General features: G+C 45.3%; 1 protein-coding gene across 2 annotated transcripts in view; it reads right to left on the reverse strand.

Annotated features, from left to right (window-relative positions):
• Positions 1-12,282, reverse strand: part of LOC115166893 (proprotein convertase subtilisin/kexin type 6) — a gene marked incomplete in the record, with an annotated part of 86,931 nt that overhangs the window by 1,632 nt on the left and 73,017 nt on the right. The window contains 3 exon segments of one of the 2 annotated variants that reach the window (XM_029720798.1): positions 3,012-3,141; positions 6,833-6,975; positions 7,123-7,210. In XM_029720798.1, coding sequence (XP_029576658.1) covers positions 3,012-3,141; positions 6,833-6,975; positions 7,123-7,210 — 361 coding nt within the window. 2 annotated transcript variants of the gene reach the window in all.

Below are 12,282 nucleotides of genomic sequence, written 5' to 3' on the forward strand. Positions count from 1 at the left end.
TGGAGCAGAGGGACACAGACAGAAGATATAGTGGCAGAGGCAAAACAGACAGAAGGATAGTGGAGCAGAGACAACAGACAGAAGATATGGGGCAGAGGGACAACAGACAAAGGAATAGTGGAGCAGAGGGACAACAGACAGAAGGCTATAGTGGAGCAGAGGGACACAGACAGAAGGATATATTGGAGCAAGGGACAACAGACAGAAGGATTAGTGGAGCAGGGAGAACAGACAGAAGGATATAGTGGAGCAGAGGGACAACGACAGAAGGATATAGTGGAGCAGAGTGACAACAGACAGAAGGATATAGTGGAGCAGAGGGACAACCAGACAGAGAGGATATAGTGGAGCAGAGGCGACAACAGACAGAAGGATATAGTGGAGCAGAGGGACAACAGACAGAAGGATATAGTGGAGCAGAGGGAACAACAGACAGAAGGATATAGTGGAGCAGAGGGCAACCGACAGAAGGATCATCGTGGAGCAGAGGGGAAACAGAAGGAAGGATATAGTGGAGCAGAGGGACAACAGACAGAAGGATATATTGGAGCAGAGGGACAACAGACAGAAGGATATAGTGGAGCAGAGGGACAACAGACAGAAGGATATAGTGGAGCAGAGGGACAACAGACAGAAGGATATAGTGGAGCAGAGGGACAACAGACAGAAGGATATAGTGGAGCAGAGGGACAACAGACAGAAGGATATAGTGGAGCAGAGGGACAACAGACAGAAGGATATAGTGGAGCAGAGGGACAACAGACAGAAGGATATAGTGGAGCAGAGGGACAACAGACAGAAGGATATAGTGGAGCAGGAGGGACAACAAGACAGAAGGATATAGTGGAGCAGAGGGACACAGACAGAAGGATATAGGGATGGAGCAAGGGAGAGGGAGAACAGACAGAAGGATATAGTGGAGCAGAGGGAGAACAGACAGAAGGATATAGTGGAGCAGAGGGACAACAGACAGAAGGATATAGTGGAGCAGAGGGACAACAGACAGAAGGATATAGTGGAGCTGTGTTTTTTGTTTGCAACAGCAGCCACAACTGGCCCGTCCGACGACGACGCAACTTTGGCAGCTACATCAGGTCCTGATCGACCAGCACTGCGTTCCTGTGATCGTCCTCAAGACCGGTGTGCTAGTTTAGACCGGTGTGCTAGAGAGACATACCAATTAATGAGACCCAGATGGTCGATGGTACTGACCCTCAGTCAGTCAATCTCCAACAGAAGAAAAGTGAAAGAGAGGTGAGAGAGAAGGGAGGTAGAGAGAAGGGAGGGAGGGAGAAGGGACAGAGAGGAGAGAGAGAAGGAAGAGAGGGCAGGGAAAGAAGGAAGAGAGAGAAGGGAGAGCGAGACAAGTGGAAATAGAAAATGAAAGTGAAAAAAAACAGAGAGAGGGTAAGAGGAGCGCTGATGTTGAAGGTAGTTCAGAGATTTCTTTAAGAGGAGCGCTGATGTTGAAGGTAGTTCAGAGATTTCTTTAAGAGGAGCGCTGATGTTGAAGGTAGTTCAGAGATTTCTTTAAGAGGAGCGCTGATGTTAAAAGTTTTTCAGAGATTTCGTTAAGAGGAGAGCTCATGTTGAAGGTAGTTCTGAGATTTCTTTAAGAGGAGCGCTGATGTTGAAGGTAGTTCAGAGATTTCTTTAAGAGGAGCGCTGATGTTGAAGGTAGTTCAGAGATTTCGTTAAGAGGAGCGCTGATGTTGAAGGTAGTTCAGAGATTTCTTTAAGAGGAGCGCTGATGTTAAAAGTTTTTCAGAGATTTCGTTAAGAGGAGCGCTGATGTTGAAGGTAGTTCAGAGATTTCTTTAAGAGGAGCGCTGATGTTAAAAGTTTTTCAGAGATTTCGTTAAGAGGAGTGCTGATGTTGAAGGTAGTTCAGAGATTTCTTTAAGAGGAGCGCTGATGTTGAAGGTAGTTCAGAGATTTCTTTAAGAGGAGCGCTGATGTTGAAGGTAGTTCAGAGATTTCTTTAAGAGGAGCGCTGATGTTGAAGGTAGTTCAGAGATTTCTTTAAGAGGAGCGCTGATGTTGAAGGTAGTTCAGAGATTTCTTTAAGAGGAGCGCTGATGTTGAAGGTAGTTCAGAGATTTCTTCAAGCCTTAATCCCACATGAATAGGAAAGATTGGCACCATCTAATTCTATCTAATTAGAGGCTGCTAATCTTTGCCACAGAGGGTTCAGAATATGAACTCAGCTGGAATTTAGACTACTTTTAAGAGAAGTAGATGAATAACTTGGAGTTTAACAAAGCCTTAATTGTGTTTTTATAACTGACAACTGATTTTCTGGAAATTAAGCCCTGTCTTGGACTAAAAAGCTATGGAAATTCTGTATGGAAAACTGACCCAGAATTTCCTGTTTGGCACTTTTCACCTTTCCGAGCCAAGCCAAGCCAAGCTGTACTGTAGCCTGGTTACACATCCACCATACTTGGATCCACCGGAACAGTGCTGGACAGGACAATGTGAAAAGAAAAGATCCAAATATCCAGTGCAGTACAGTTTGGATTGGTCCAATAGTGTGAGAAGGGTACTGTATATCTCTTAAAATGATATGGCCAGATTAATGCAGGGTCTGAAGCCCCTGGCCCAGGCCCGTAGAGAAGGGAATCTTGTCCTCTAGCCGTCTCTCTCTCTGTCAAACCGTCTGGTTTCACAGCGCCTAAAAAAGGGGCTTAAATGGAAGCCTATGGCAGGTGCAGGAAAATCTCCCGCTCGATTTTCAGCATATAGCATAACGTTTAGAATTTCTACCTACAGTTAAGATTTAAAAGGGCGAGCTTTGAAATCCATAGTGTTTCCAGGGTCTATAAGCTTTAGTGATGGTCCCAAGTAGCTCAGTTAGTAGAGCATGGCACTTGCAACGCCAGGGTTGTGGGTTCAATTCCCAAAAGGGACCAGATAGCAGAATGTATGGACTCAATACTGTAAGTCACTCTGGCTAAGAGTGTCTGCTAAATGACTGAAATACAATTAAGCCTGATGATGGGGTCACTCACTTGTGACACATCCCCTGGTGGTAGCCAGCATCCTCTGTTGAGTAGTATCCTGGGGCGCAGGTCTGAACACACCTCCACTCTTGCTGCAGGTGATCTCTGGCACACTGGATACACTCCTCCTTACCTGGACCTGCAACAACACACAGCAACAGTTTCGAACAGAAAAGGACTGGTCCATCTTTAGCCCAGTGGGGTGAGTTGTATCATTATTTGGCTAATAATAGGTCCTCAAGGAAACAAATTGTCTGGTGTGTAAGAAATTCCTGGGCCGATTTCTGGTCCCAGTCCGTTCCTGGTTCAAAGTACTTTAAACGGCTGTCCCCTGAACATTCGGTGGTGCGTAGACCAAAAGTAAAACATCAAATGCAAAGGGGGTCCAACCGCACTCAAAATGATGATACCTTTCCTAATCCCAATTGCCAATAACAACATATAAGAAATTGATACAATTTATTTGGAATTGAAGCCAGATACATGCCTTTAGGAAACTGTCTGGCTTGTTTTGGGGATGAACAATGCCTTTAATGTACCCCCTCTTTCTCTCTCTCTCATTACAATCAGTGCCAGGGCCTTGGTTGAGAGGTGAACCACTAATTCAGCTCCTCTACTACAGCATCTCTCTCTGTTTTGAGGCTTAGTTCACTTGTTCCACAGACATGCACACAGTCACGCACACATGTGCACACACACAATCTAATCCCTCAGCTTTCTCTCCCCACAGCACGTCTGGCTCTGTCTGTCAATACTACTGGCTCAGGGCAACGCCAGAGCTTCGCCAGCTAAATGGCAACTGCGTCCGATGGCCTAACCCCAGGACACAGCGCTCATAATTAGGGTCCGATTTAATTAATGTAAATCAATGAGCGAATTGACTTAAATCTGACACCCATGTAGATCACAGACGTGAGATGTCGACGCCGTGCCGAAAGGAATGATCACGATAAGCAGAACTGGCAAGCAACCTTTTAGTTGGCAAATTCAGTCATTCGTTGTGAAATGATGGTATTTTCATGTCTTCGGACCATAGCACAGATTCCAATCCAAGTGCCAGTGCCGTTTAGCAAACTCCAGACATTTATATTTGTTGGAGGACATGAAAATAGAGCTCGTTGACCACGCACACAAGTGTCTCTGCCAGGAGGCTGAAACTTGGCCAAATGACAGTGCCTTCAGAAAGTATAAACCTCTTGACTTATTCCACATTTTGTAGCCTGAAATCAAAATTGATTAAATAGATTTTTTCTCTCACACATCTACACACAATAACCCATAATAACAAAGTGAAAATATGATTTTAGACATTTTTGCAAATGTATTAAATTAAATACATAAATATCTAATTTACATACGTATTCACACCCCTGAGTCAATACTTTGTAGAAGCACCTTTGGCGGCGATTACAGCTTTGAGTCGTCTTGGGTATGTCTGTATCAGCTTTACACATATGAATTTGGGAATTTTCTCCCATTCTTCCTTTTCTCAAACTCTGTTAAGTTAAATGGGGAGCGACGGTGAACAGCAATCTTCAAGTCTTTTCCGATTTTCAATGGGATTCAAGTCTGGGCTTTGACTGGACCACTCAATGACTTTCACATTCTTGTTATGAAGCCTTTCTAGCGTTGCTTTGGCTGTATGCTTGGTGTTTTCCTGTTGAAACGTAAATCTTCGCCCCCAGTCTAAGGTAATTGCTCTCTGAAGCAGGTTCTCATCAAGGATTTGCCTGTATTTGGCTCTTCACCGGTCTCCCAGTTCATGCTGCTTAAAAGCATCCCCATAGTATACTGCCGCCACCACCATGCTTCACGGTAGGGATTGTGTTAGACAGGTGATGAGCTGTGCCTGGTTTTCTCCAGACGTAGGGCTGTGCATTCAGGCAAAAGAGTACATTTTTGTCTCATCAGACCACAGAATCTTTTGCCTTATGATCTCAGGGTCTTTCACATGCCTTTTTTCAAACTCCAGGTGTGCTGTCATGTGACTTTTTCTCAGGAGTGGCTTCTTTCTGGCCACTCTCCCATAAAGCCCAGATTGGCAAAGTGCTGAGACTGTTGTCCTTCTGGCAGGCTCTCCCATCTAAGCCAAGGAACTCTGTAGGGTTCTAAGTCGCCTCCCTGACCAAGGTCCTTCTTGCTCGGTTGCTCAGCTTGGTCAGACGGCCAGTGATGGAAACCAGTGTGCTCTTGGAAACTTTCAACCCTCTAGAAATTGTTTTCTAACCTTCCCCAAATGTATGCCTCATCACAATTCTATCTCAGAGATCTACAGACAGTTCCTTGGACTTCATGGTATAGTTTCTGCTCTGACATGCACTGTCAACTGTGAAACCTTATATAGACAGGTATGTTTCTTTCTAAATCATGTCCAATCAATTGAATTGGCCACAGGTGGACTCCAATCAAGTGACATCTCAAGGATGATCAAAGGAAATTGGAGGCACCTGAGCTCAATTTGGAGTGTCATAGCAAAGGGGTGTGAATGCTTATGTTCTTTCTGTATTTCATTTTCAATAAAACTTGTTTAAAAACATGTTTTGTTATTATGGGGTCATTATGCGGTATTGTGTCTATATGGGTGAGAGAATTCAGGTTGTAACACAACAAAATGTGGAATAAGTCAAGGGGTATGAATGCTTTCTGAAGGCACTGTATATACTGGAGCGTGCGAGGTGTTCTCACCAGAACAGGCCAGTATGACAGTGTGACACAGCAAGGTCACTCTGACACTATGACCTCCATAAATGGGTCATATAGACCGTTGACATTTGATCCTGACATTAATAGTTCAACGTTAAGAGGACCAGTGAGTGAAAAAATGCAAACGTCTACTAATGCCATTGAGTGTAATACTCAGAAATACATTCCAGAAACCTGTCTCTCTCTCACACACACACACACACACACACACACACACACACACACACACACACACACACACACACACACACACACACACACACACACACACACACACACACACACACACACATAGAACTGGGATAGTGTCTGGCCCCATGTTTCTCTTGGATGTCAGGCGCTGTGTGTCCAGCGCCTTGCCTTCTCTGGTCCCAGACATAAGGTCCCTTCCCCCCAGACTCCTGCTAACTTCATCTGTCCTTATAAAACATTTTACAAAAAGGCTCAGTGCCATTATCCTCGCAAGAGGAGAGTGCCGGAGTATTGCAAACAGGGATGCCAATATTTTTTACTCCTATCTTTATGAGAACAGGTGGTGTGACGGACACTGACCTGTGCAGGTAGAGCAGGAGGTGTGACAGGGACACTGACCTGTGCAGGTAGAGCAGGAAGTGTGACAGGGACACTGACCTGTGTAGGTAGAGCAGGTGTGACTGGGACACTGACCTGTGCAGGTAGAGCAGGAGGTGTGACAGGGACACTGACCTGTGCAGGTAGAGCAGGAGGTGTGACTGGGACACTGACCTGTGCAGGTAGAGCAGGAGGAGTGACGGACACTGACCTGTGCAGGTAGAGCAGGAGGTGTGACTGGGACACTGACCTGTGCAGGTAGAGCAGGAGGTGTGACAGGGACACTGACCTGTGCAGGTAGAGCAGGAGGTGTGACAGGGACACTGACCTGTGTAGGTAGAGCAGGTGTGACTGGGACACTGACCTGTGCAGGTAGAGCAGGAGGTGTGACAGGGACACTGACCTGTGCAGGTAGAGCAGGAGGTGTGACGGACACTGACCTGTGCAGGTAGAGCAGGAGGTGTGACAGGGACACTGACCTGTGCAGGTAGAGCAGGAAGTGTGACAGGGACACTGACCTGTGCAGGTAGAGCAGGAGGTGTGACAGGGACACTGACCTGTGCAGGTAGAGCAGGAGGTGTGACAGGGACACTGACCTGTGCATGTAGAGCAGGAGGTGTGACAGGGACTACACTTCATCTCCTCCAGATGAAAGAAGGTTCCGTTGGCACACTCCGGAACACAGGTCATCCCCGCCAGACTGCACACACACACACACACACACACACACACACACACACACACACACACACACACACACACACACACACACAAAAACACATGTTTCTGTTCTCTACATTACATTTTTCATCAGTGACATTCCCTAAAGAGATTACATGTAGTTTACCTGTAGCCGTCGTTACAGGCAGTACACCTGTCTGAGTCCCGCAGACACTTCATACAGTTCTCATGACACCTCAGACACTTCCTCTGAACTGAGGAGAGGGAGGGAGGGAGGGAGGGAGGGAGGGAAGGAAGGAATGGGAGGAGAGGGAGGGAGGGAGAGAGGGAAGGGAGGGAGGGAGGGAGGGAGGGAGGGAGGGAGGGAGAGAGAGAAGGGAGGGAGGGAGGGAGGGAGGGAGGGAAGGAATGGGAGGAGAGGGAGGGAGAGAGGGAAGGGAGGGAGGGAGGGAGGGAGAGAGGGAGGGAAGGAATGGGAGGAGAGGGAGGGAGAGAGGGAAGGGAGGGAGGGAGGGAGGGAGGGTAAGGAGGGGAGGTAGAGGGGGCAGATGGGAAGAGAGCGTGAGAAATAAATATAGTTATCCATTTTTAACTCAGGACAGTACTCAGAGGACTGCTCATTCAACCACCAAAACCAAACACACAAACAACCATGAAACCAACTTTCACAGGCTCTCAGTTTCTCAGTATCTCAGTCTCTCTGTCTCTCTCTCTCTCTCCTGCTCTCTCTGCCCTCCTCTCAATCTTTTCTGTTCCCTTCTACCCTCTCCTGCTCCCATCCGTCTCTCAGTCTCTTCTGTCTCTGTCGTCGCTCTCTCTCTCTCTCCTCTCTCTCTCTCTCTCTCTCTCCTCCTCCCCTCTCTCTCATTCCTCTCTCTGTCTCCTCTCTCCTCTCTACTCTCTCCCTCTCTCTCTTGTCTCTCTCTCTCTCTCTCTGCATCGTTCTTGTCTCTCACTCTCTCTCCATCAGTCTCTTGTCTATGTCCGCTCTCTCTCTCTCTCTCTCTCTTCTCTCTCTCTCATCCTCTCCACTCTCTCAGTTCCTCTCTCTTTGTCTCTCTCTCTCCTCTCTCCTCTCCCTCTCTCTCTGTCTCTCTCTCTCTCTCTCTCAATCTTTCTGTCTCTCCCTCTCTCTCCATCAGTCTCTGTCTCTATGTCGCTCTCTCTCTCTCTCTCTCTCTCTCTCTCTCTCTCCTCCTCTCCCTCTCTCTCAGTCTCTCTCTCTGTCTCTCTCTCTCTCTCTCCTCTCCCTCTCTCTCTGTCTCTCTCTCTCTCTCTCAATCTTTCTGTCTCTCCCTCTCTCTCCATCAGTCTCTGTCTATGTCGCTCTCTCTCTCTCTCTCTCTCTCTCTCTCTCTCTCCTCTCCCTCTCTCTCAGTCTCTCTCTCTGTCTCTCTCTCTCTCTCCTCTCCCTCTCTCTCAGTCTCCCTCTCTCTCTCAATTCAATTCAATTCAAATCAAGGGGCTTTATTGGCATGGGAAACATATGTTAACATTGCCAAAGCAAGTGAAGTAGATAATATACAAAAGTGAAATAAACAATAACAATTAACAGTAAACATTACACTCACAGAAGTTCCAAAAGAATAAAGACATTACAAATGTCATATTATGTATATATACAGTGTTGTAACAATGTAGAAATGGTTAAAGTATAAAAGGGAAAATAAATAAACATAAATATGGGTTGTATTTACAATGGTGTTTGTTCTTCACTGGTTGACCTTTTCTTGTGGCAACAGGTCACAAATCTTGCTGCTGTGATGGCACACTGTGGAATTTCACCCAGTAGACATGGAAGTTTATCAAAATCAGGTTTGTTTTCGAATTCTTTGTGGGTCTGTGTAATCTGAGGGAAATATGTGTCTCTAATATGGTCATACATTGGGCAGGAGGTTTCCACCTCATTTTGTGGGCAGTGTGCACATAGCCTGTCTCCTCTTGAGAGTCAGGTCTGCCTACGGCAGCCTTTCTCAATAGCAAGGCTATGCTAACTGAGTCTGTACATAGTCAAAGCTTTCCTTAAGTTTGGGTCAGTCACAGTGGTCAGGTATTCTGCCACTGTGTACTCTCTGTTAAGGGACAAATAGCATTCTAGTTTTCTCAGTTTTCTTGTTAATTCTTTCCAACGTGTCAAGTAATTATCTTTTTGTTTTCTCATGATTTGGTTGGGTCTAATTGTGTTGCTGCCTTGGGGCTCTGTGGGGTGTGTTTGTGTTTGTGAACAGAGCCCCAGGACCAGCTTGCTTAGGGGACTCTTCTCCAGGTTCATCTCTCTGTAGGTGATGGCTTTGTTATGGAAGGTTTGGGAATCGCTTCCTTTTAGGTGGATGTAGAATTTAAGGGCTCTTTTCTGTATTTTGATAATTAGCGGGTATTGGCCTAATTCTGCTCTGCATGCATTATTTGGTGTTCTATGTTGTTGTTGGAGGAGAGTTTTGCAGAATTCTGCATGCAGAGTCTCAATTTGATGTTTGTCCCATTTTGTGAATTCTTGGTTGGTGAGCGGACCCCAGACCTCACAACCATAAAGGGCAATGGGTTCTATAACTGATTCAAGTATTTTTAACCAGATCCTAATTGGTATGTCAAATTTTATGTTCCTTTTGATGGCATAGAATGCCCTTCTTGCCTTGTCTCTCAGATCATTCACAGCTTTGTGGAAGTTACCTGTGGCGCTGATGTTTAGGCCAAGGTATGTATAATTTTTTGTGTGCTCTAGGGCAACGGTGTCTAGATGGAATTTGTATTTGTGGTCCTGGCAACTGGACCTTTTTTTGGAACACCATTATTTTGGTCTTACTGAGATTTACTGTCAGGGCCCAGGTTTGTCAGAATCTGTGCAGAAGGTCTAGGTGCTGCTGTAGGCCCTCCTTGGTTGGGGACAGAAGCACCAGATCATCAGCAAACAGTAGACATTTGACTTCAGATTCTAGTAGGGTGAGGCCGGGTGCTGCAGACTTTTCTAGTGCCCTCGCCAATTCGTATATATATTGAAGAGGGTGGAGCTTAAGCTGCATCCCTGTCTCACCCTACGGCCCTGTGGGAAGAAATGTGTGTGTTTTTACCTATTTTAACCACACACTTGTTGTTTGTTTACATAGATTTTATAATGTTGTATGTTTTTCCCAAACACCACTTTCCATCCATTTGAATAGCAGACCCTCATGCCAAATTGAGTCGAAGGCTTTTTTGAAATCAACAAAGCATGAGAAGTCTTTGCTTTTGTTTTGGTTTGTTTGTTTGTCAATTAAGGTGTGCAGGGTGAATACGTGGTCTGTCATGATAATTTGGTAAAAAGCCAATTTGACATTTGCTCAGTACATTGTTTTCACTGAGGAAATGTACGAGTCTGTCACAACTCCTGCCGAGGGTGACTCCTCTCCCTGTTCGGGTGGCGCTCGGTGGTCGTCGTCACCGGCCTACTAGCTGCCACCGATCCCTTTTTCCTTTTCTGTTGGTTTTGTCTTTATTGGTTTCACCTGTGTCTCATTAGTGTTTAGTTAGGTATTTAAGCCCGTTCCCCCACCTGTTCTGTGTGCGGGCTTATTTCTGTCGTTCACTGTGTTTCATGTAGTGGTACGTGTTTTGGATCCTTGTGTTTTTTGATATCACCCTGTTGTTTTTCTTGGGTGTATATCCTTTTGATGGTGCATTCATTAAAGCCCGATAGCAAACACTCTTGTTTCCTGCGCCTGACTCCACACCCACTACAGCAAGCGTTACAGAGTCTGCTGTTAATGATAATGCAGAGTATTTTTCCCAAGGTTGCTGTTGATGCATATCCCACGATAGTTATTGGGATCAAATTTGTCTCTACTTTTGTGGATTGGGGTGATCAGTCCTTGGTTCCAAATATTGGGGAAGATGCCAGAGCTAAGGATAAGAGTTTTAGTACAGCCAATTGGAATTTGTTGTCTCTATATTTGATTTCATTGAGGATATTATCAACACCACAGGACTTTTTGGGTTGGAGGGTTTGTATTTTGTCCTGTAGTTCATTGAAGGTAATTGGAGAATCCAGTGTGTTCTGGTAGTCTTTAATAGATGATTCTAAGATTTGTATTTGATCATGTATATGTTTTTGCTGTTTGTTCTTTGTTATAGAGCCAAAAAGATTGGAGAAGTGGTTTACCCATACATCTCCATTTTGGATAGGTAATTCTTTGTGTTGTTTGTTTAGTGTTTTCCAATTTTCCCAGAAGTGGTTAGAGTCTATGCATTTTTAAATTACATTGAGCTGATTTCTGACGTGCTGTTCCTTCTTTTTCCGTAGAGTATTTCTGTATTGTTTTAGTGATTCACCATAGTGAAGGCGTAGACTCAGGTTTTCCGGGTCTCTATGTTTTTGGTTGGACAGGTTTCTCAACTTCTTTCTTAGATTTTTGCATTCTTCATCAAATCATCTGTCATTGTTGTTAATTTTCTTTGGTTTTCTATTTGAGATTTTTAGAATTGATAGGGAAGCTGAGAGGTCAAATATACTGTTAAGATTTTGTACTGCCAAGTTTACACCACTATTATAGTGGAACGTTTTGTCCAGGAAGTTGTTTAAAAGGGATTGAATTAGTTGTTGCCTAATTGTTTTTTGGTAGGTTTCCAAACTACATTCCTTCCATCTATAGCATTTCTTAATATTACTGAGTTCCTTTGGCTTTGATGCCTCATGATTGAGTATTGCTCTGTTCAAGTAGACTGTGATTTTGCTGCGGTCTGATAGGGGTGTCAGTGGGCTGACTGTGAATGCTCTGAGAGACTCTGGGTTGAGGTCAATGATAAAGTAGTCTACAGTACTACTGCCAAGAGATGAGCTATAGGTGTACCTACCATAGGAGTCCCCTCGAAGCCTACCATTGACTATGTACATACCCAGCGTGCGACAGAGCTGCAGGAGTTGTGACCCGTTTTTGTTGGTTATGTTGTCATAGTTGTGCCTAGAGGGGCATATGGGGGAGGGAACGCTGTCACCTCCAGGCAGGTGTTTGTCCACCTGTGTGCTGAGGATGTCAGGTTCTTGTCCGGTTCTGGCATTTAGGTCGCCACAGACTAGTCTCTCTCTGTCTCCATCTCTCTATCTGTCTCTCTGTCTCTGTCTCTCTCTCTCTCTCTCTTCTAAAACAGTGTAGTATCTGGGGCCTGGCGAGTTTGGAGGATTTATAGAGGAAATACCATCCAAACATCATCTGTCCAACAACATAAAAAGACCTCCGTAAATGAGCCTGCAACCCATTTTCAGCCATTTCACACACACTCACACGCAGGCGCGCAGGCGCGCACGCACGCACGCACACACACACACACACACACACACACGGTCAGACTGAGA

The sequence above is a fragment of the Salmo trutta genome, chromosome 29 (assembly GCF_901001165.1).
Source record: "Salmo trutta chromosome 29, fSalTru1.1, whole genome shotgun sequence".
Taxonomy (NCBI): domain Eukaryota; kingdom Metazoa; phylum Chordata; class Actinopteri; order Salmoniformes; family Salmonidae; genus Salmo; species Salmo trutta.